The sequence below is a fragment of the Primulina eburnea genome, chromosome 8 (assembly GCF_022965805.1).
Source record: "Primulina eburnea isolate SZY01 chromosome 8, ASM2296580v1, whole genome shotgun sequence".
NCBI lineage: Eukaryota > Viridiplantae > Streptophyta > Magnoliopsida > Lamiales > Gesneriaceae > Primulina > Primulina eburnea.
Window position 1 is genome coordinate 43,872,103 of NC_133108.1, and position 24,225 is coordinate 43,896,327.

Genomic DNA, 24,225 nt, shown 5'->3' on the forward strand with positions numbered 1-24,225 from the left:
CCTGACTACAAATCTGAAACTTGGTTCCGGTTTCAATAAAAGGTGAAACTGAAACTGATCCACGTCGATATGATTCCGGTTTTGGCTACTGTTTGAGCCGACTTAAATAGAACTTTATGTTTTAAAATTTTGGTCATCGAACTAATTATAATTAACTATGTAATAATTATATTATAATATTTATATTTAATTTTTATTAAGAAAGAATGAAAATAAGGATTAAATTTAATTTCATTATTTAAAATTGCAGTTTAGTTCGGTCATTTTCCTTTTTTATGTATTATTTCAAATGTAATTTAATCTCTCGTTAATAATTACAATTATAGTATGATGTCATTTAAATATAATATTTTCAAATTACAGTATGAGTTTTCGTTATTTTTATTATTATGATATTATGTTGTTTGAATATAAATCAAATTAATTATAAAAAAGAATGCAGAAGTATACAATGTGTACGTAAAAACCCTATTAATTAAAGTAAAACTAAAGTAACTGAATTTTGGTATGTTTAGGCTATTCTCTTTATTTTTAAAACAAAATATATTACAAATGTAATTAAATCTTCTCTCATTTAAGTTTTCATCTAAATTAAACTATCACCTTTTTTTCAATTTAGCACACAAATAAAATAATTATCTTCTCAAATATATATATATATATATATATTTGCACAATTTCAAGATATAGACATTTTTAGTTCCTACCCTTCTTGTGAAAATTATTCATACAACTTCACTAGATACGAGAGATATCAAAGGGAAGTAGTGTGCGTACATATATACTACAAACAATTAATGAACACGAGACAAGACATTCTCTGAACTTTAAACAGGGCTGCAATAATTTGGTCGCGTTTTCTTCTTGGGATATGCTCCACTCACAGATTCACCTGCACACATATAGTCATCTAATTAGCACCAAAAGGATATGGGAGAGAGCAGATTGCAGTCAAAAGAGTAGCTTAACTAATTTTTTCCAATTATATAACAAGTGGCATGCCTTGAATATATTTAGAACTCAAAAATCATCATCTATATGCATGAAATATGAATAAAATCAAATCTAGTGAAAAGATCAAATCCGCCTTCTACAGGGAATGGGATTGAACACACGAGCAACAAAAATTTAGAAAAATCATAAGTTTTGAATTTTTTCCCTCCGCATGCGACCGCCACTATTTCTTACTTTGATGGACTTGACAAACGTTTGCGCGAGAGGAAGATAAAAAAAACTCGACACCAAATATGGTACACAGAAATAATCCAAAATGTAAGCAATCTTTAAGCTGTCTGCTACTTGAAAATATGAATATTATAGAATACCTGCCAATTGCAGCACGTCAAGATCAAGATCGGTGAATAATGAGACATTGACATCAAGACTAGTTGCTTTAGACAGCCTTTATTGCTTGAAAAATCAAGATGATATCAAATTTATCCGTACACCTTCTGGAGGGATCATTCTTGATCCTTTCGCTAAGGGCAGCAGAAACCGCTATTAATATTTTATTTCTTAAATTTAACTATGCACGTTTCCATAATTTATTCCATATGTCCAGATGAAATACAAGGTAAAATCTGTGAAGAGTTAGAGTGGAACCGTTATGAGCAGACCTGCACCTGCAGAACATTTAAAAACAATGGTACAAGAGCCAAAAGAAAAGAGTACAAATTCTAATCGCACAAGAACATAATATCAAAATTCAATTAACCTGTGATATAATCCACTTTTCTTGAATAAATCTGCTGAATCTGGTGCGGTCAGCAGAATCAACTTATCTTATTATGTGCCTGCAATGGATTTACAGAAGCCTCAACCATAAGTCCTCTTAAGATTGAGTTTGTAGACAAACGAGGGGACAGAATCACCAACCGCTGGTAATGACCATTGGAGCCTAAACTTGCTGACTTTTACCATCTCAGGATTATCTTTCTATGGTTCTCGCGTCACCCAGTATGAACCATTCAAGGCTTTATCAATATCATTAACCTGACTTGATAAAAAATTTCTGCCTTTAGTCTTCTTCATAAAAAGATAAAAGAAACTGGTACAAGGGAAAGATTCAACATTGAATTTGAAAAGCGAGAGGCCTCTCCAGTTTTCTTCCTCATATACCAGGAGAAAACTATGAAAGGGAATGATTCAAGATGAGTGCTTTAGAAACATTACAGGTAGTTCAACGATTGATCGCTTCCATTGAAACTCGAACAAGGCGCAATAAACCCTCTACATCTTGGAAGTTGAAATCGAGTGCTGTTTTGAGAGAACAGATGTTTGATTCTCCAAGTTTTGATATAGCAGCTGTGAAAGCACTTCTTGATTTCCTTGAGGCTTCCATTGCAAAGTTAACATCTTGTGCCTAAAGGAATACAAACACGATAACTTACACAAACTATAATGTAGAAATCGAGTAACAGATTGAATGATGTCATAGTGCAATAGCCAACAATTTGCAAGTACACAGATGAGAAACTAAATAGATTAACACTATCCAGTGCTCCAATTATGTTACTCGTAGAAAATGTAACTGCACTTACAAAGTTTAGAAGCCTGATGAAACCAGAACGATTCTGAGAAGTGATAGAATGGTTTCCAGAAACTTGAGGAGAACCTACAACTTTGGCTACCACATTGCCCTTATCTGTAGTTACTTGGTTCAAGTTGTCAACATCAGAGGTGGAAGAGAAAGGAGATTCACCTGAATGGTAATTATGAAACAGACAAAAACTGCAATCAGGAAGGTAAAAGTTCTGCTCGATTATATCAGCCAACAACAGTCAACTTTATATCTGCTCAGTGAAACGTGCTTATATCACATCCATTCATTAAGAAAAGATTAGAGGAGCCAGAGAGCAATAATAATTGTCACTGTCCGAATTTGGCTTGGATACAAGGAGGAGATAATATTACTGATTACTGAGAAGGAAATAACAAAAATTAAAGAGGCACTTTCCAAAGTATTACAGGTTGAATTGCAAATGGCCTCCATCACTAATTGTGAGTTTTTTTACCATTAATATGGATAAATACCTGGAGCAACAATTTGCAGAGCAGTTTGCAACTCATTTCTGTCCCTATTTGCACTGGAATGTGAATAATAAACAACTCGCATATAAGCAACCTCCATGCATTTATAAGCCAATGCGGCAGCAGCCATGTCTTTTGACTTTTCAAATTCATGGGCACAAAACCTACCAATAATTATTTAGTTAATACCAAGAAGAAATGCTATGTAAGAACCACACTTTCCCTACAACAAATTAGTCATTATCAAAAGAATGACATGTACATGCTTTAGACCAAGTTACTGGCTTAGAGACCATAATTTATTAACGCTTTTTAATAATCACACGTTAGGACACCATAAAGGTCTAACCACAATGTAGTAAAAACTCACTCGCAGAGCTTCGCAGTGCTACTGTATATATGCATTGACTGCATCATCTCATTATGCTTAGAGCCTTCAGTGCTTCCAGTTTCCAACAGAGAAGCTCCATGGAGAAATTTGAGGGCGGCTTGGAAGTAAAGTCCATTGCTTTCAGGTGATCCAGAATTCTGTAAGAACGAACCCATGTTACGAAGAGCTAGAAACAACTTAATATCCATGTCAGGATCGATATGAGATGAACAAACCTTAAGGCGATCAGCCAAGTGTTTGAGGTCCTTGGCCTCTTTTAAAGCATTGTTAGCACCATGACTGGAGGACTCCCTTCGGACAGGACTAGAGGCTTCAACATCCTGACCCTTGTGGGAATTTGGGGTGGGATGTCTAATATTAATAGGTCGACCATTTTCCTGTTCAGATTTCTTACTCTGATTTGATGACAAAAGTTTCACAACATTTTCTTTCTGAGATCCAGTGACAGGATGAAGACTACCAACTGTTTCAGTCTCACCTCTCCCTACAGGTGGAAGTGAATGTGATATCCAATTTCCATTTGCTTCAAGCAGGTTACTTCTCTTGAGTAATTTCTTCTCCAGATTACGCTTATTATCTTGGCTTTTGATGACAACTTGGCCATTATGACCTCCAAACTTTGACTGATCCAATACTTTACTTCTCTCGCTTAATGTTCCTCCACCAGTATCGTTCTTGCAAACAAACTTGTCAGTCTTAGCAGGAGTGCCAGACCTATGGTCAAACTTGTTTTTTCTACTCTTGGTCTTTTCCTTGATTTTATCTTTATCCATTTCAGGTACAGAAGTACGAGTTTTGTCTTTCGAATGTGAAGACACCTTTTCCGACTTCATGTTCGATAAACTATCATCGATAGTGCGACTGACATCTTTTTTCATCATCTCTTTTCGAACATTTCCTCCAATTTCACCACCTGAAATCCTCTTTGGACTCACAGCTGTGGAAGAGTAAGGATCCTTCAAATCATCTTTTTCAAAGAGCTTCGCTCTCGTTGAAGGGACCTTATCAGCATTATAAGGTCTCAATGGAGATGAAGAAACTGATTCGACCGGGGAACCTTTAACTTCCTGGGCATTGCTTTTGTTTTTATGTGAGCCAGATACCTTGGAAGAGCTTGAATTGGCAGCAACAGATGGATGTGCTAAATCCCTATCATTTTTCAAACAATCTTCTACCTGAGTATTGCTCAAACACTGATTGTTATTCGGCTTATCTATACCCCTGCCCTTCTCATCGGTTCCGGTTCTGGATTTGCTTCCACCAGAACCTTTTCCCCCAGACTTGGAAACTCTAGCTTTTTTCCTTTCCAGCTGGTCACTGTTCCATCCATCAACAAAATCACCAGAATTTTGATGGCAACTTCGAGAACCATGGCAATCTTTCCCTTTCCTTTTTTGAACGGGGTCCTTGATATCAAATTTTCTCTCGTGCATCAAACCATCATCTGGAACTATTATTTCTTGGTTAAAACCAGTATCCTTCTTCATGTTGCCCCTTGTATCCTTGTGCCTCGATGATTTATCTGACAAACCTTTGACCAATACAGTGCCTGCATTTAAGGAAGGCCCGCCATTTTCAGAACTCCACTTTCCATTATCAAAATGAGATTCCACCTTCATTCTTTTAGATGCCCTAGAATCATCTGCATCGGACTCTAGCTTGTTATTTATCTTCAGATTTGTACCTGTGCGGGTAAATAAACCCAAGAAGCTAAATAATGGAGCTAATATATTAAATTTAATAGCAATTAAGGAAAGCGTCGTATCACAGTACCTGTTTTAGAACAATAGACAAGTGATTCTTTTCTATTACTCTGAAATCCGCGGGTATCTAGAGGAGAGTGATTTCCTATGTTTAATGTACCATTTTTGGAAGATGTTGGGACGGTCTTCCTTGAGTTTTCAGAGTGAGTGGACCCATCAATATCAAATAAACTTGATGAATGATCTGCCCTGTGTTTTTTCTTCTGTCCCGTTGTTTCATTGAGGTCAGCAATATTTTGGTGCTCTCGAACAGGACACCCAGCATCAAGCAATGGTACCCCCACAGTAGCAGAAACAGAATTGTGAAGCTGGTTATGCTGCCTCTCGGAATAAGGGACCAGAATTGAGTCAGCAGCAGGTTGGTATAGGGCTCTTAAAGCACTGGTAGTTTCCTCCTCAGGTATACTACAACGGTTCATTCCAGGCCTGTGGTAATGGCAGAACAATAAGATGTTTTGGATTGAAGAACTATTACGAGTAGAAACAGAGGTCTATGAAGTAGCACACTTGGGCTAACAAGGAATCATACAAAAGTAACCATCAAAGGCATTAGGCCCATGGTTTTCAATCGACCTTTTGTTAGTTGATTAGTCATTAGACAGATAATTTGGATACAAAATATAAATTTTTCACTCGTCTAAACCAGTAACGCTGACAATCAGAAATCATGTGAATAAGATTCAAGGTAACAGCATAAACTGTAACATCGATAAAACTTACAGCCATGTAAGCATCCTACAAAGCCATTTCTCAGGAAGACTCTTAGGATTTGTACCCAGGGGAAGAAGTCTCCATTTTTTACACTTATCACAAAAGACCCAGTCTTCCTTAACAATAGGAGCCACTCCTGTTTGAGCTTCAGATGTCGGAGGCGGCGCCACGTGTGAAGCTAATCTAGGATAACTTTCTGATGGATTAGGCTTTCCGGCATTTTTATCATTAGATTTTTCTTTTGATGTGTTGATATATTCACTTGAATTTCTTTTCTTCAAAAGTTGCGGATCCTTTGGCCTTCCAAAGGAAGGCATTTCCCTTGAAGTTGATTCGTCATCTTCTTCTTCAAATCCAAAGTCTCCAAAAAAGTCCTTAAGATGCATCTCCCGGGATTTTTCAGTGTCCTTTTGATGATCCCGTGAATCATTTTTAGATATATGAGAGTTCTTTCCACTTTTAGAAATCAAAGAAGAATCAACTTTTTGTATGCGCACTCCCACAAATTTCTTCCGAAGATCTGAAGGTCCAATACTAGGCTCATTTCTTGCTTTGGAGACATTTGAATCAGATTGATCCGAAGCATGAAATTTTTCTTCCTTGATAACATTCTTCAGAGAGAAAGCTGCAGCGCTGCTACAATTTTCTTTTTTATTTTCTGAATCCTTGCCTGATGAACCCAGCCTTTCACCCAACTTCTCAGTCCTGCCAATTTCTAGGGAAGATTCACTGTCCAAAATTTTCTTAATAACAACTCCGCCCGCTTCTCCCTTCACCCCAGATATAAGTTGGAGTTTCAAAATATTAGAAACCATTTCGTCACAGTGTAATGTGTCAATATCAATTTCTTTTTCCTTCGTTATAGCTGAAGCAGAATTACTCTGACCAGCAATGTTCTTCCGATCTGTTAATTCAGTGGAGACCAAAGATTTTTCAGAAGACTTCCATTTACTTTGTTCTACAACTTTCTGATCACTCCTAGCAGGAAGAGATCCATTTTCTAACATCCCAGATGTTTCTATGTGTGCCTTGTCCATGAGTTTAGATTCATTATCACCACCAATCTTTCTTTTTTCGATCAAACAAATTAGATCTTCTGATAGAGGGGATAAAAGGTGAACCGTGGCGAAGGAATTCATTATCTGATCCAACAGAGTAGAAATGTGAAGTTTAAGAAAGCTAAAGGCCGTATGATCCCAAAAAATCAGACACGATTTACAAATACCTGAAGAATACTTGTTGGAGATTTCTCTGGCACATCCAAACGGTTACCACTCAGCTTTTCAACAGTTGCTTCCTGACTGTCATCCAATGAAGAGGATGGAGAGACCATCAGACCGAGTCCACCATAGATTTCAGTGTTCTTTTGTGTCGACAAATTATCAGAGCCAACTTTGATTCGAACCTTCAGAGTTTTCTGTTCAGAAGGATTGACAGATTTCTTGATGACTCCACGTTTAAAACCTGATTCATCAACACGTCTAGATGGTAAGCTCTTCAACAAATTTTCAACTGACAGAGTCTTTCCTGAAGCATCAGGTAATCTTGCTGTTGGTGAAGCGCTTGATGAAGCTAATGAGTTTTGTCTCTGATCCTAAATCAGAGAACAATTCAAATAGCTCAAGTGAACCTGGATATCATGTTGAACAGAATTCTAGTTCTATTTTGGAGTGGAAGATAGCAAATTGAAAAGTACGTAGATTTAGATATACAAGTATCTACCTCTGTCCACAGCTTTCTTGGAGATGCTGGAGTATCATAGTTATTAACTTTCGGTGGACTCTTCGTACGAGACCAAGATGGAGACCGCTGATAAGTAGGTAAAAATGAACCATATCCTCCAAATTTTGCCCCTGTTTAAGAATTTGAATTTCTGATCAAAAACATCACATTCTGAGCCCACACTAACCTTGCACTAACTTTATGTGATCAGCCATATTCTTTATCGAACTTACCCAAATTCTCAGCTGAAACACCACCCTCAAAGTCTTTCTGGAAATGACCCAAAACACTTTCAAGTTTCTCTCCCTTCAAAAGAGTGCAAATTAAGAAATATTAGAGTTACATTCAACTACACTGTGTTATAATCCCAGGAACAAATTCATTCTATCGATCCGCGACAAAAAGATGGAAACGAGACACCTTCATGCATCAACACCCATGTTAGTCTCTGAGCAAAATAGCAGAACATGCATCAATTCAAGATAAAGAACACTAACCACCATCTTAAACTATATAAACTAGCAACAAATTCACTTTTAAAATGCGATTGAAAACAAAATAATTACACACCAGGAAGAAAAAACACCAATACACCACGTATCAGCAATCAGAGTGCAATAGAGATTTCTTACAACAAAAAACAAGGTACAATTCAACCTTACTACTTAATTGCAATTCAACGAAACACTGCAAACAGAATAATTACACTACAACACGAAATAAAGATTTAAAGAGAAGGCAATTCAATATGCTTACAATGTAAGAGAGAGTAATATCAGGGTCAATGGTGGAATCTTCATCCTGTCCATGGTAAGAAAGAGCTTCACCTTCTTCAACCTCAGTCTCTTCCATCTCAAACCCCTAACGCTAACCCCTTCCTCCCATCTCTGCTTCCGACACAAATATCGAAAGAAGTATTAATTAAATATTAAATATACCCAAAAAAGAAATCTTTTTCTCTCCTTTTACTTTTCTCTGAAACTTTCAACCACCCATTTCACAAAATCGAAGACCCAGAAAAACCCACCAAGTGATCTTCCTGATCAGATGTATACTCCGAGATATCCTCACCTATCAGGAGAAGCTTCCAATAATTCACAGAAGCGTATATCAAAAGATTATTATAACACTCAAGAAAAAAAATTCACGACACTGGGAATCGTCTCAAAATTCGAGAGCTCTAATTAATTTAGGATCGTGGAAATGGATCGTGCCACGCGATCTCTGAAGCTCAATCCGATGAGCAGAAGAAAGGAAGAGAGATAAAATTTATGGAGAGAGAAAGAGACGAGAAAGAGGAAAGACTCCGGTTATGGTGCCCAGCGGCCTCGAATTCTCTTTTTCTTTTATTTAATATTTTATTTGATTTAACTAGGAATTTAAAAATATATTTACTCAGAAAATATTCAACTATATAATAAAATTGAAAAATAAAAATTAAATTATAGGAATATTCTGAATTAAGGCAGCTATTTGAATAAATATTCGGAAATAAATGTTTCCCCATTAAGAGCTAGATTTCTATCTTCTTCAGTTATTGTTCGTTTTCTTTAATAATTCTTTTAATACCGGTTATTATTTCATTTTAAATTTTTTTTATCAAATTGTCACGTACACAATTTGCGATCCTCGATCCGGTGAATTTCAAGAATAGTTAACAAAATAATTTTGATCACACTTTTTTATTAAAAAAAAAACGAACTATCTCGAGTGTTACTATACATACATTAATGGATTTGCGATTGAATTGAGTTGAATTAGAAATAATCTGAGAATTTAAAACATATTCATGTGATTAAATCACACTTACAATCATTTGTGCAATATGAAAGTCATGCCTATACACTTGAGTCTTGACACCAAATATTTACTGATTTTAGTAGTTTTTGCATTTCAAATAATATCATGTTCAACTTATTTCTTAGCTATTTAAATAAAATCCATTATGCAGACATAATAATATTTAAAATAATTTATTTTTTGGAAGAAAACTATTTGTTTATATGTATACATTTATTAATTAACTAGTTCGTAAATATTATATTATATAAAATAAATGTACGAGAAGTGGGTTAACGAGGGAAGCCAAACTTTTTGGTAAAATATTCAATTGGCAAAGAATATGCGTCAAATTGTACCTTTGGAAGCTTGCATATGCCCATTAACGGAATAATCGACCATCCCATTACGAATAAGACATAGTACGTAATATTTGATCATAATATAAATATATTTTGTTGAGATTATATTTATTATTAAGAACTCAAAACAAATTAATCACATAAGAGATTGTGTTAAAGATATACATTCGAAGTTAACTCAAATAAAAATCTAACTCAAACAGATAAAATTTCATTATAACCGTTTGATCTTGTTATTGACTTCAGCTTGTCAAAAAGACCCATATGTACAATGTGTATATACATGTTCTGGAAACTTCGTTGACTAACTAGTCAATATCTATGATAGTCCAACACATAATGCCGAGTCTTGATTTTGATATCATGTTAAGATTGATATTTAGATCTAATTCAACAATAAAAGTTAGCTCAAGAAGTAAGAATGGTCGACTGTGGGACATTAGGCATGAAACAAAGAAAATCAACAAGATGAATACAAAAACTGGAAACATAATGTTGGTTTTGTAATAGAACACCTTTATCGGTATGGGATGTGTTACGGGTTAATTCGATGTCTCCTAAGTTATAATAGAAGAGAAAACCCGCTCTTGTAAGTGAGACTTTGGGCTGAAAGCTTCAAGAAAAGATGATAGGCCATTGGACAGCATCACAACGGGTGGAGCCTAATATTTAGTTGCCGGATATTACAAAATTATTTTTGATCGAAATTTCCCTGCCAGACTCAAATACATGGGACTCGACTCGGTTTGCGGGCTTTTGGGTGTGCATATTGGTGTTAAATCAAGCCCGGTTTTTAATCTCAGGCCTTGGGTTTAGAGTGTAAAGCCACTGCCTTGTCTAGCAGAACTTCGAGTTTGGGCTACAAAAAGCCCGTGTAAACCATTGCAAATATACATGGTATGCATATTGTAGAGTATAGCATCCTAACTTCCTAACCTTAACCACCATGGGGAAAAAAATCGAAGAGCCTTGAATTTTTCTTAAACCGTGCACAACTAAAAGCCTGAAAAAAAAATTATTTGGAGACTGAAATTGAGTTTTTTTATTTATAGAAAAATTATAATCGATTAAAATATTATTTTATTTCGAAATCATTAATCTTACATGAAATTTCAAGATGTTTCCAATTTTCTATATTTTTCCTCGATTTTTACATTTTTTAAGTACACACTTAAAAATAGTTTAGTTATATTATAATTTTCTATTCTCTACACATTTTACCTCCCATGATATTTCACACTAATATTTCATAACCTCTTTAACTTCACTGCCATTAATCCTATCAACTTACTAAATATTATTACAATAAAATAATTTTAATGATTAAAAACGCATATAGTTAACAAGTTATTATATGCTTCATCTCATATCTTATAATTATCAGAACATACGAGTCTCTTACATTTAGGGTGTGTTTGGTTGAGTGGATTAAATAAGAATAGATTAACAGTCAAATATTTATCGTTAAAATTTTAAGTTGTTTTAATAATCATTTTGACCCGGTTTAAGATCCAATTTTATGGATAACTATTTGATTAATAAAATTGGATCTTCAACCGGGTCAAAATGATTATTAAAACATCTTAAAATTTTAACGATAAATATTTGACTATTAATCTATCCTTATTTAATCCACTCAACCAAACACACCCTTAATGAGATGATAAAAAACTAAAATTTCAACATATTATAGAGAGAAGAATGCTTCAATGTAACATAGAAAAATTCATTGCTAACACATAAAATATGTGAAAATGTTGTCGTTTATTAATTCGGGTTAAAATTTATGAGACGATGAGTCATCATAACAAAAGTCATCCAATTTTGAAATTTTCTGGCGATGTCCCTAATCATATGCAACATTTGTTTATGAAATATTTAGGAAGTGGGTACATATGTTTTCTTGCAATCTTCGTTAGGACAATAAACTTCGATTCGTGGGGTATGCTTTCACAAATTTTGTCTGGTGTGTGCGCGAAAAATATTCCTATTGTGCTATTTGTCATTTTCCTCTCACACGTTTAATTACAAGAAGCCCTCCTCAATCTTTAATATATATTTAAAAAAAGAATTGTAATAGGAGAGATTAAAAAAAAACTCATTATGCGACGGATTATATATTTCTAGGAGAAAAATATACGATTCTAAAAAATTATATTTGAGAGAAGACTATACAATTTTCTCATGGATTATATACATATACTAAAGGATTATATACATATACTAAAAGTTTGTCTTGCACCACTTTTCCTCTTCGTACTCATGAACCTAAGGAAATAACAATCATGAAACATTATTAACACTCATGTCTTCAATTTTAGGTGACTCGAATCATGATTGTTCCGATATTAATTGGTGCAGTGAAAAGCTTCATAAAACTTGTATATACATACTAGCATCGAGATACACACTATTGTTTTTATATAGAGAATTTTTTATATAACTTGTAATGATTAAGTATTATATATATGTATATATAACTATACTATTTTTGTGAAATCTGTTATTGTTGAAATTTTTTATGCCTTGTGTTGTTTTTCCTATTTTTTGGTATTTTAATTTACATTCGTAGTTTTAAAATTTAATTTTTTTTATACGTATATTAAAATTATTTATTACAACCATATTTTTATTAACATTTATGTGAAAATACCATAATGTTATTATGCGTACATATGGATTGTTATATGGCAAAAACTTGTGTGAGACGGTCTCACGGGTATTATTTGTGAGACGGATCTCTTATTTGGGTCACCCATGAAAAAGTATCATTTTTTATGCTAAGAGTATTACTTTTTAGTGTGAATATGGGTAGGGTTGACCCGTCTCACAGATTATGATCCGTGAGACGGTCTCACATGAGACTCACTCTTGTTATATTTACAGTCTCAACTAATTAAGGAAGATGAATCATACGACACTACGTGTTCTCACTAGGCCGTACGTCTTTTTGTAATAAATTAATTAATATTAGATTAATCATGATTTCAGGCACTCTAAATTCGAGCATTTAGGTGCTAATCATGTTTCATAATCGTGATAGTTTTAGGCTATTAACTTAATGCCAGCTTTCATAAATAAAACATATAACGTAGAAGACAGTATTTAAAATAATTCTCTCTCAAATATAGATACACATATTATCTATATTATTTTTTTTTACACGTGTTACATATTTATATAAGAGTGGATCTCATGTGAGACCGTCTCATGGATCTTAATCTGTGAGACGGGTCAACCCTACCCATATTCACAATAAAAAATAATACTCTTAGCATAAAAAATAATAATTATTCATGGATCACCCAAATAAGATATCCGTCTCACAAATACGACCCATGAGACCGTCTCACACAAGTTTTTTACCTTATATAATTGAAATAACTATCTGAACTATAATGTCATCTCAACACACAAAAGTTATGGAAATTATTGGTTTCTATATATATACTCCCAACTCATCTTTTCCATAGCTTTACACATAATTAATGTAATTTTCAAACTAATCCCTGTGTTAGTGGCAATCTTTCACCAGCCATGATTACAACCCCCAAAAGCACCACATTCTTCCGGACTCTTGCCATTTTTTTAAATAACACAACACACCAAAATAATAGTGATGCAGAAAAGGTCGCACCTTTAACCGAAAAGTTTCCACCAACGCAAATATATTCTTGACTTTAGTTTACATTTTTTCACACAAGAAAAAAAAGATCGTTAAAAAGTTTAGCTTTCGAAAATCTTTAGTCTTACACGAGTTCTCGAATCGGGAGATGGAGTTTGCACACACTGTGTAATTAAAAAGCCATGAAGGGGTTTGTGCATTTGTTCTTGAAAGATTGATTAATATAAGGTTGAAGAACATTTTCACAGTGGGTGCGGGATTTTCTGCTTGTTTAGTTAATGGGTATTGCTACAGTTGCCGAAATGAAGCCAAGCATGTCGGGAAAGAGATACTTTCGTCCCAATTCAAGTTCTAAACATGCTAATGAATGGTAAAAAAAAAAAACAAATGCCTTGCTTTCTAAATTTCATTTGTATATATGTGTGTGTGTGCAGTGTGTGTGTGTGTGTGTAGTAGATTGATGTGTGTCGTTGTGTTTGTGGTATCCTCGCTGTCTAGAGTTCTTGTTGCTGATATCGGATGACTGTTTCCTGCTTTTCTTGAATAACCAAGAATAGGTAATGACTTGTATATTTTCACTTATGTAGATTAATTTCAAAATGCATGTGCATTGTTTCCATGAGAATTGTTACTAATTAGTGGTAAGAAAGCGCATGTTCTCTGTTTAAACCCCAATAAATCACATACAGTTCCTCGGGAGACAAAACACCCCAGGTTCAATCTCATGATACATGTAATGGGGCAATAAATTTTCACGTTACACCAGTAGTTTTAGTTCAATGCATATCAATTCAGAAATTTATATGCATTTCGAAGGACATTTAGGACAAAGATGAGTAAGTTAGTGCGCAGAGTCCAGGGGTTCTCTCTGCACAAGTCCAAGAAACCGGTGGATATTTGTGCTCCAGCTTCATTGGATTCAAATATGTGGATGGATTTGTAGGAAAATATGTAATTTATTTTGCTTTTATGGGTTTTTTTTGTCGTGAATTAAAGGTATAAATCTGATCATATTTCGCGTTCCAGGCCAATATCTGATGTTTCCAGTGATCTAACCATTGAAGTTGGAACGATGCCTTTTGCGCTTCACAAAGTAAGAACTTCATATGTATGTCATGATCTTGATTACCAGACAGATTTTTATATAGCCATTAAAAACAAACCTCGATCAAGCATTGTGTTTATCTTTTTGCAGCTCCCTCTAGTTTCTAGAAGTGGAAGAATACGAAAATTATTGGTGGAGGCGAAAGATTCCAAGATATCAAGGCTCAATCTCTCAAGTGTTCCCGGTGGATCACAGGCATTTGAGCTTGCTGCAAAGTTCAGTTATGGAGTGAGTTTTGAGATTACAACATCAAATGTTGCTATGCTTCGGTGTGCAGCGCATTTTCTTGAAATGACTGAAGAGTTTTCTGAGAAGAATCTTGAAGCCAGGACTGAAGGGTACCTCAGGGATGTAGTCCTCCTGAACATACCGAATTCAATATCCGTTCTTCATAGCTGTGAAAGTCTGTTGCCAATATCCGAGGAGATCAATCTTGTTAGCAGGATAATCGACTCGATTTCAAATAATGCATGTAAAGAGCAGCTGGCTTCAGGGTTGTCGAAGCTGGAGTATAATTTTCCTTCAAATTCGGATCCAGAAAATACCATAGATTGGTGGGGAAAGTCGCTCACAATACTGAATCTCGATTTCTTTCAAAGGGTTCTGTCTGCTGTCAAAACTAAGGGATTGAAACAGGATACCATATGCAGAATTTTGATAAAATATGCTCAGAACTCACTCCATGGCCTTGTGGTAAAAGATTCTCAACCAGTTAAAGGGAACGTCTCGAATTTTGATTTTCAGAAGAAACAAAGGGTGGTTATTGAAACGGCTGTAGGCTTACTACCAACTCAAACAAGAAAGAGCTCAGTTCCAATGGCCTTTCTTTCAAGTTTGTTGAAATCAGCTGCAGCAGCAGAAGCTTCCACATCTTGCAGAACAAACCTTGAAAGAAGGATGGGTCTGCAATTAGACCAAGCGATTCTTGAAGATATTCTAATTCCTGTAAATTCACATGGAAACAATCACAGTCATTCCTATGATATAGATTGGATACTTCGTATTTTCTCCATTTTCTTGAATCGCAACGAGGATGAGGATGATGATGGTGATAAGCAATTTCGGGATGAAAGTGAGATGGTCTTTGGCTTTGACAGCCCTGGATCGCCGAATCAAAGCTCGATCATTAAAGTCTCAAAGCTTTTGGACAATTATCTTGCAGAAGTTGCACTAGATTCAAACTTAACCCCATCAAAATTCATAGCCCTCATGGAAGTACTTCCGGCCCATGCCCGTACGGTGCATGATGGACTATACAGAGCCTCAGATATGTTTCTCAAGGTGAGCCACTCTTACAACATAAAAAGAATTGACAAGAATCTCGTACGATTATCAATCAATTTTCCTTTTTAATGATCACCATTTTCTGAATGAACCAACAGGCTCATCCCAACATTAAGGACTCGGAACGGTACCGAATTTGCAAGGGGATAGACTGTCAAAAACTCAGTCAAGAAGCCTGCAGCCATGCAGCTCAAAATGAACGGTTACCAGTGCAAATGGCGGTTCAAGTTCTGTACTTTGAACAAACGAGGTTGAGGAATGCTATGAATGGGGTTGGGGGGCAAAACCATTTCCTCTTTGGCTCGATGCCCGGACAATTCCCCCTCCGTTCAGGGACAGGTAGTGGATGCATATCACCAAGAGATAACTATGCATCGGTTAGGAGGGAAAACCGAGAGCTGAAGCTTGAAGTTGCCAGAATGAGAATGAGGCTAACTGATCTTGAAAAAGACCACGTATCCATCAAACAAGAGCTCGTGAAACCGCACCCTGCCAACAGATTATTCAAGTCTTTTACAAAAAAAATGAGCAAGATTAATTCATTGTTTCGGGCTACAGAAAAGCCCATAGAGGGCAAGGCAAGTTCCGAAAGCCGGTTTGTTTTTCAGAAAAGAAGGTGCCATTCGATTTCATAACTTTGTTTTCTTGTAAATAGACGAGTGTACATGGTTGCTATGGTTTGTGTGATTTTCAGGTTCAAGTTTTTTGCTTCTCTGTTTGTTTGATACTTGAAAGCAGAAATCAAACTTGAGATGTCGGATTTGGACAAAAAAATATAGTTTTTTTGGGTGAGCCATCGAACAAAACTCGTTGCTTTGCCACGATTGGCAGCATTTTTCAGGCCATCCGTGAATACTGGTTTTGTGATTAATCAATCGATTTAGAAAATCTGAAATTCAATTCTGAATGTGTTTTTTTATGCCTATTAGTTTTCTGAAAATTATGTCCTTTAAACAATGTGGTTGTAGCTTAACTTGATGAATATAATAGTTAAATTCGAATTAATAATATCTTTTTTCATTGTTTTTATTTCTTTCATTCTTTAATAAAACAACAAAATTATTTGACATCAATTATTGTAAAAGTTGAAACTGTGAGAAAATAATTGTGAACTTGTGGTATGCTTCGTCATACTAGTGCCGGCTGCTTGTCCCATGTATCAGCTAAGACGCTGGTTAATATAATATAGTTAAGGGCATCTCCAACCCAACTCTAAAATAGAGTATTCTTTTATTATAGAGATTGGATTCTCCTCCAACCCATCTTTATTTGTCTACTCCATTTTAGAAGAAGAAATAGTATTCCTCTAAAAATGGAGGACATGTCTTCAAATGGAGGATGGGGTGAAAGATACAAATAATTATAGAATTGTCATTATGAAAATTGCAATATAACCCTCGTAGTTTTATCAAATTTTTTGGCCAATTTTTTAATAATTTCGAATTTTTTTAATTATTTGTAATGTTAAATAATTTTCTGGCCACTTTTTTTAATTTCGAATTTTTTAAATGTTTTTAATTTTAAATAATATTTTTGTCCATTTTATATTTTATTTAGAATTATATAATTCTGAAAAATTTATTTTAATTGTTTTATTTTTTTGCATGATGTTGAAATGGCACGTGATGAACATGTCTGATTTCAAGAGTTTCTTGCACGTCATCGTAAAATAAAAGATAAATCGGCTCACTATGCACTCCGAGATGTTCTTATTGACCATTCGTAGGAGGAGTACAGTAATTCGGAATATTAGTATTTTTAATGGTCAATTTGAATCATGTGTCGTTTATGTTTGTCTTGATTTATATTTTATGTCTGTTTGATTAATGTTGTCTTTTGTTTGCAATTTGATGACAAAATAAATGTATTGTTTTAAATAAACGAGTCGAATACACATGTAGTTTTGTTATGTTTATCAAATTAATTAAGTTTAGTTAAATAATACATTATGAAATTGATTAATTATATATATGTGTGTGTGTGTTTAAAAATAAAATAAATTAGAGAAATGAAATATTTGGTAATATTTTAAAGATATGGGTTGAAAATTAAATAAATTAAAGAAATAGATGATTTTTTAATATTTAAAGGAAATGAGTTGAAAATGAAATAAATTAAAGAAATAGAGTGTTTGGTAATATTTAGAGGACATGGATTGGAGAAGGTTTTTGAAATCATGAATATCTATTTTAGATGATAAAGGATGAAAAATAGAGGATATGAGTTGGAAATGACCTTTAACATACATATTAGTAATGGCAAAAACTTATGTGAGACGGTCTCATGCAGTGACGGAGTCAGAATCATTATTCAGTGTAGGCAATAATATACTACAATTAATAAAAAAAAAAAAAAAGACCGGTTAAACAAAAACCATAAATAATGTGTTCTAAGGTTATAGCACAAGCTACACAAAGCCAGAAACATCTGTTAGTTGATGGAAAACATCAGAAAAATGACAAAAAACATTGCGTACAAAATCAACAATCAAAACAATATCTGATAGAAAATATAAATTTTATAGACGAAAAATATGCATGAATTCATTCTCGATTGCAAAAAAATTAAAACAGTTAAATGATTGAATAATATTGAATAAAAAAAGCGATCTTAAAATTCATAAAATTCTGGATTTTACTTAGAATATAAAAAATGAGATATTAGGTAATATGAATTGGAATGATTATTAATCAAATTATATGAAGTATGAGGCTTTATGTGGGAAAAAATTGTATAGAATATTACATATTGTCAATCAGAATAGTAGTATCAAGTAAAAAATTTAAAATTTGAGTCTAAACTCTTGAGTCTATAAATTATTAAAGAAATTTTTTTGTTGTTTTATAAGTTAAGTTTGGGGAGTTACGCAATATTAAAAGATCAAAATTTTAAATTTTTGATTTAAAACTTATAATATATATATATATATATATATATATATATATATATATATATATATATATATATATATATATATACTATACTTCCTTTTATTCCTAAAAAGTATAATATATACATAGTTTTATTTGGTCCCAGAGTAGGCACTTGCCTACACTGGGCCTTAGTTGGCTCCGCCCATGGTCTCATAGATATTATTTGTGAGACGGATCTCTTATTTGGGTCACCCGTAAAAGAGTATTACTTTTTATGCTAAGACTACTATTTTTTATTGTGAATATGTGTATTGTTGACCCGTCTCACAGATTATGATCTGTGATACGGTCTCACATGAGACTCACTCATTAGTAATAGTAAATTTCCTTTTTAAGTAATTTTATTTTAATTATCAGTTTCCTTCCACAATTATTTCATAGTAATAACATGATATACTCTCGTAAAAAAAAAACATGATATACCAAAATATAACGTTTAACAAAAATAAACTAAATAAATTTGAATAAATTTCCATCGAAAAATAAAAGAAAATTCGTTGTCGTGCGTGCGTGTATGAATATTCCAATTTTAGTAATAATAACTAGACTCTAGACATATAGTATAGTCATATTTAGCATTGAATTATAATTAAGTGATCTATTAAAGAGAAAAACAATAAAATTATTAAGGATATATTTTTTTAAATTGGTCCATAAAGAAGCCACATTATATCACGAGTATAGACAAAATGTGACCATAGTTGTGAAAACAACTATAAGTTGTTGATCGACTCTTTTCTCTCTTACGTTGGCACTAACATTTTTTCCTCGACTCGACTAACGTACACACAACCATATATAAATATATATTATACAGCCTATTTGAGACGTTATTTTGATATTTATATATTTATAGCTCATGTATATCTTGCACTTATTCAGATTATCGTGATTGTGTGTTCCAAACAGAGAATAGAATGTCACATCTCTCGAACAAAAACGATGTCATTGACATTGTTTTTCAATGAAACATTCAAAAACAACAAGCATCGACATTACAGAAACACATCATAACAAGTCTTTTGTTCCTTAAAAATTAATAATTAAAATCGTCTTTAAAAACTTTTTACTATCGATATTTGAATATGTTTAGTCACGGAAGGTTCCATCCTAGTCTCCCCTATTTTTTTGGTGTATATTCATTGGATCTAATTATTCGTTAATCCTTGTAATCATATCTATATAATTCATAGAGCCAAAACTACCAAAAAATCTTGATTAGCACTGCTGCTTGATTGATTATGGTATGATTTGTGTGTGGACTTAGCTAGCCTAGCAAGATGGTCTAAATTCTTAATTTGTACCAACTTTCACTAGGTGTTGCAATTATATGATCAAGATTATTCGACACAACATAAGATGTGTTTTAAGATTTTTGAGTGCCTAATAACCTAAGAGAATGTTCTTCTGAAAATCACTTCTTAGATTTTAGTTAGGTGAAAGTGCTTTGCGTGTTTGTGAAAACGAACTTCTGTTTCAATTTCTATAATTTATAACCAAAAACTATAAGTAAGATTGAAATATTTTTTTTTTCTGCTTCTGTTTTTTCGTTAATGATATAAATTTACGATTTGACTTTTGGATCGTTAAAAAATTTATCATATTCCACAATTATTTTCAATTTTTATTAATAATTTTGGAGATTTTTTTAAAATGTTAACATTTATTTATAAATGAGTGTTTAAAAGTTTGGTATCAAAGTCATATATAAAATTCAAAATCATATTTTATTACAATCATTTTATATTTTAAGAGTCATTTTTTTATAATTTACATTTACCAAAAAAATTGTATTTTTGGTCTTATATATTTGTATTTTTGCGATTTTGGTTTTATATGTTATCAAATTTAAATTTTAATCGGTTATCTTTGTTATTTTTTGGTAAAATCCTTTTTCCAAGATGGAATTGACATATGTGGTGTCATATCAGCACTCCTGGTGAAATTTTATTGAAATTGCAAAAACTCGGAAGATACAAAAACTGAATTTAATAACATAGATGTTCAAAATCTCAAGAGACGTACATATGAAACAAAAAATAAAATTTTTACCGATAAAAACTATACATCAATGATTTTTTGTTTAAAATTAGAGTTTGATTTTACAATTATCGTGTTAGACTTATTTTATGTTTGACAAGATTTAAAAAATAATTAATTTTTAGAACAGTGTGCTGATAATTATTTCGTTTTATAATATTTATATAAAGAGTAGGACTCATGTGAGACCGTCTCACGGATACTAATCTGTGAGACGGGTCAACCCTACCCATATTCACAATAAAAAGTAATACTTTTAACATAAAAAGTAATACTTTTTCATGTATGACCCAAATAAGAGATCCGTCTCACAAATATAACCCGTAAGACCGTCTCACATAAGTTTTTGCCTTATATAAAACATACACATCGCGTGTTCCACGATCCGCTAGTTAATAACGGGGTGATATGAAAATAAATGTGAGCAAATGAGGGTTTCATGGCTTTGGTTTGCATGAAGAAAGGAAAAGGCCATATTAAAAGCAAAAGGCGAGCCGTGTGAAAAGCGGAGTCAGTTCTAAAGATAAAATAAAGAAGCGTAACGGAAGCAGGGTCCCACATCCCGAATCACAACCCTCCATCCTCCGCTCAACAAATATTTCTGGCCGTCCATTAGCCTCTTGTTGTTTGTTTCTTCACGAAATTGAATGGCTCCATTCTCAATGCCACGAAGAACCATTTTTTTTTCAAATATAATATTGGATCAACCATGTCAGAATTAATAAAAATATTTATAATATTATTTCAGTATCATAAGTAAAATGAGACATGTAATTCTTAAATTCGGACAAAATTGATTCTTTCAATCCAAGAAACTAATTCAAATAACAAATACATTAATTATTTTACTCTTCAAAAATGGAAAAAAAAAAATAATTAATGAGGCTAAGTTTTAAATGCTTCAACCTTCAAATTTCTTGTTCTGATATGTATAAATTAAAAATTAATGTATCAAAATCATATTTACAAAATTTAATGGACTAAAACTAAAAATTGAAAAATAGAAAAAAATAATTTATTTTCCCTTAATTTTCTAACTACAAATATCATTGAGACAGCTCAAAGCCAAAATATAACACGCGCACACACCAATTCCCACTATTTTACGCCTATATAATGCTCAACAGGATGAATCATTTTGCTCAGAAGCTAAAAACCAATTAATTAAGGAGCCAAGAACCAAGAACTTCACATCCAAGAATGGCAGTTGTATCTGCCGATCATCTGGCCTGCGCTTTTGGCATTCTTGGTATCGAGTTTTTTTTTTCTTCTTTTGGTTGGTTTATCAAATTATGTTGTGTCTAAAACAAATTTAAACTGACTTAATGACTCTTTTTTTTTTCGATTTTTCGAGGCAACGTTGTGTCGTTCTTGGTTTACTTGGCACCGATGTAAGAACCCAAACACATGCATAATCCTTGTTCGATCATTTGTTTTCGTGTTTCTTGGCATGAGACTATATACATGAGATTTAATTCTTAGCTGTTTATTTGCAGCTCGACGTTTTACAGAATATATAAGAAGAAATCGACGGAGGGATTCCAATCAATCCCTTATGCAGTGGCATTATTCAGTGCCATGCTGTATTTATACTACGCGTTTCTCAAGAAAAATGTGATCATTCTCGTCACCATAAACAGTGTCGGATGCGTTTTCGAACTTTCGTATCTCACGATCTTCATGATATATGCAACAAAGGAATCCAAAGTAATTCATCTAAATAAATTTCCCTTCACCCCTAGTTCTTGATATAATGTTCTTGAAGTTTATTTCACTTATATATATACATATATATTCTTGCAGATTTTCACCACAAAACTTCTCCTTCTGTTCAATACAATGGTATTGGGATTGATCATTGCATGCACACATCTATTTTCTCATGGGAAACATAGAGTGGCGGTTGTTGGTTGGATCTGTGCTACATTCTCTGTTAGTGTTTTTGCTGCTCCTCTTGGCATCATGGTAATTATAAACATCTATAGTAACTCCTAAAAAAGTTCGACTTTTTCGATTCGATCTTCCCCGAAAAGTTTCTGAGGATCCGTTTCATATTTTTCATGCAGAGACAAGTTATAAGAACCAAAAGCGTGGAGTTCATGCCATTTTCGCTCTCTTTTTTCCTCACGCTATGCGCCGTGATGTGGTTCTTTTATGGTCTTTTAATCAAGGATTACTACATTGCTGTAAGTGGAGAAATTAAAATTCCTTGCATAAAATACCTTCATATATACTTCACATCTTTATTACTTATTAAGCTAGCTATATATTTATTTTATTTTTTTGTATGATTTCATAAACAGGCACCAAACATTTTAGGGTTTACATTTGGAATCACTCAGATGATTTTGTACATGGTGTACAAGAATCCCAAACAGCAGATTTTACCTCACGAGCCTAAGCTTCAAGATTTGAACATAACCATGGAATTTAAACAGCTTGATCAACTTCAACAGGATTCGAAATCCGAATCCAACGTTCAAGAACTCGAGATCGTCGTTATTGATTATCATGAACAAGTCCCTGGGATAATTGTAGTCCAATCTAAAGAACCAATGCCGTAATATAATGTAATGAATCTTAATTATATAAGATCTAGAGATTATTATAATTATTATAACTATAGTTATATTAGTGTGATATGTTGATTGGTTAATTATTATTTAAATAATGCAAGTTTAAAATTCTCTAATACCTAAGACCTGCTTAAATTTATAATAAATTTAAGTTTTAAAATAGTGAAAGTAAAATATATGCACGAACAAATTCATAAACGCCGGTAAAATAATAATTTAGTATTTACGTATATATTAGAACAATTTTCATTGTTTCAGCTTGTTTTATGTTTTGATTTATTATTTCTCCAAGAACAAGTGCTCCTAAATCGTCATTATATATATTTTTTTAGAAAACAGAGATATGTCAAACTATCTTACTTTTAAAATAAAATAATATATGAGTAGGTCTTTTGTAAGACGATCTCTGTGAGACAAGTCAACCATACACATATTTACAATAATAAGTAATATTTTTGGCATAGAAAGTAATATTTTTTTGGGTGGACCAAATAAAATTATGTCTTACAAAACTAATTTATGAGACTGTCTCACAAAAAAAAACATTTATCTTTTATTTTTTTATCATTTTTCCTAAAATACCCCTACATAAATAACCATATTAAATACTTTTATCTTTTTTTTTTTACCAATTTTCTAGAACACCTATCTCATTCAAGGCAAAAACTTGTATGAGACGGTCTCACGAGTCATATTTTGTAAGACGGATCTTTATTTGGGTCATCCATGAAAAAGTATTACTTTTTATGCTGAGAGTATTATTTTTTATTGTGAATATTGATAGGGTTGACCCGTCTCACAACATAGGATCCGTGAGACGGTCTCACATAAGACTAACTCCTCATTCAATTAATAATATATCAAAATAGTTTCTAATATTTGAAATTAATAAAATATTTAATTA

The 24,225-nt window shown here is 33.1% G+C and overlaps 3 protein-coding genes across 11 annotated transcripts; 2 read left to right on the forward strand and 1 right to left on the reverse strand.

The window, feature by feature from the left end:
* Positions 1–668: 668 nt before the first annotated feature.
* On the reverse strand, positions 669–8,949 carry LOC140840129 (cysteine-tryptophan domain-containing zinc finger protein 3-like). Of its 9 annotated transcripts, none has more exons than XM_073207265.1 (15): positions 8,374–8,949; positions 7,851–7,923; positions 7,618–7,748; positions 7,121–7,489; positions 5,905–7,037; positions 5,195–5,610; positions 3,637–5,105; positions 3,401–3,558; positions 3,034–3,194; positions 2,541–2,701; positions 2,173–2,362; positions 1,876–1,992; positions 1,715–1,793; positions 1,326–1,478; positions 669–892 (listed from the first exon to the last, which is right to left on the reverse strand). In XM_073207265.1, the coding sequence occupies exons 1-11, from the start codon at positions 8,467–8,469 to the stop codon at positions 2,180–2,182; spliced, it is 4,350 nt and encodes a 1,449-aa protein (XP_073063366.1). In that variant the 5' UTR covers positions 8,470–8,949; the 3' UTR covers positions 669–892; positions 1,326–1,478; positions 1,715–1,793; positions 1,876–1,992; positions 2,173–2,179. The 9 variants fall into 9 exon arrangements, with proteins under 9 accessions (XP_073063366.1, XP_073063364.1, XP_073063362.1 ...); XM_073207263.1 differs by having other exon boundaries at positions 1,326–1,616; XM_073207261.1 differs by having other exon boundaries at positions 1,326–1,622.
* Positions 8,950–13,454: 4,505 nt separating this feature from the next.
* Positions 13,455–16,635, forward strand: LOC140840130 (BTB/POZ domain-containing protein At1g03010-like). Its single transcript, XM_073207269.1, has 4 exons — positions 13,455–13,753; positions 14,410–14,476; positions 14,579–15,769; positions 15,871–16,635. The coding sequence occupies exons 1-4, from the start codon at positions 13,662–13,664 to the stop codon at positions 16,405–16,407; spliced, it is 1,887 nt and encodes a 628-aa protein (XP_073063370.1). The 5' UTR covers positions 13,455–13,661; the 3' UTR covers positions 16,408–16,635.
* Positions 16,636–21,863: 5,228 nt separating this feature from the next.
* LOC140838062 (bidirectional sugar transporter NEC1-like) lies at positions 21,864–23,374 on the forward strand. The gene is made up of 6 exons (XM_073204152.1): positions 21,864–21,994; positions 22,100–22,136; positions 22,242–22,452; positions 22,549–22,710; positions 22,812–22,931; positions 23,049–23,374. Exons 1-6 carry the CDS (start codon positions 21,946–21,948, stop codon positions 23,307–23,309), a joined length of 840 nt encoding a protein of 279 aa, XP_073060253.1. The 5' UTR covers positions 21,864–21,945; the 3' UTR covers positions 23,310–23,374.
* The last annotated feature ends 851 nt before the right edge of the window (positions 23,375–24,225 follow it).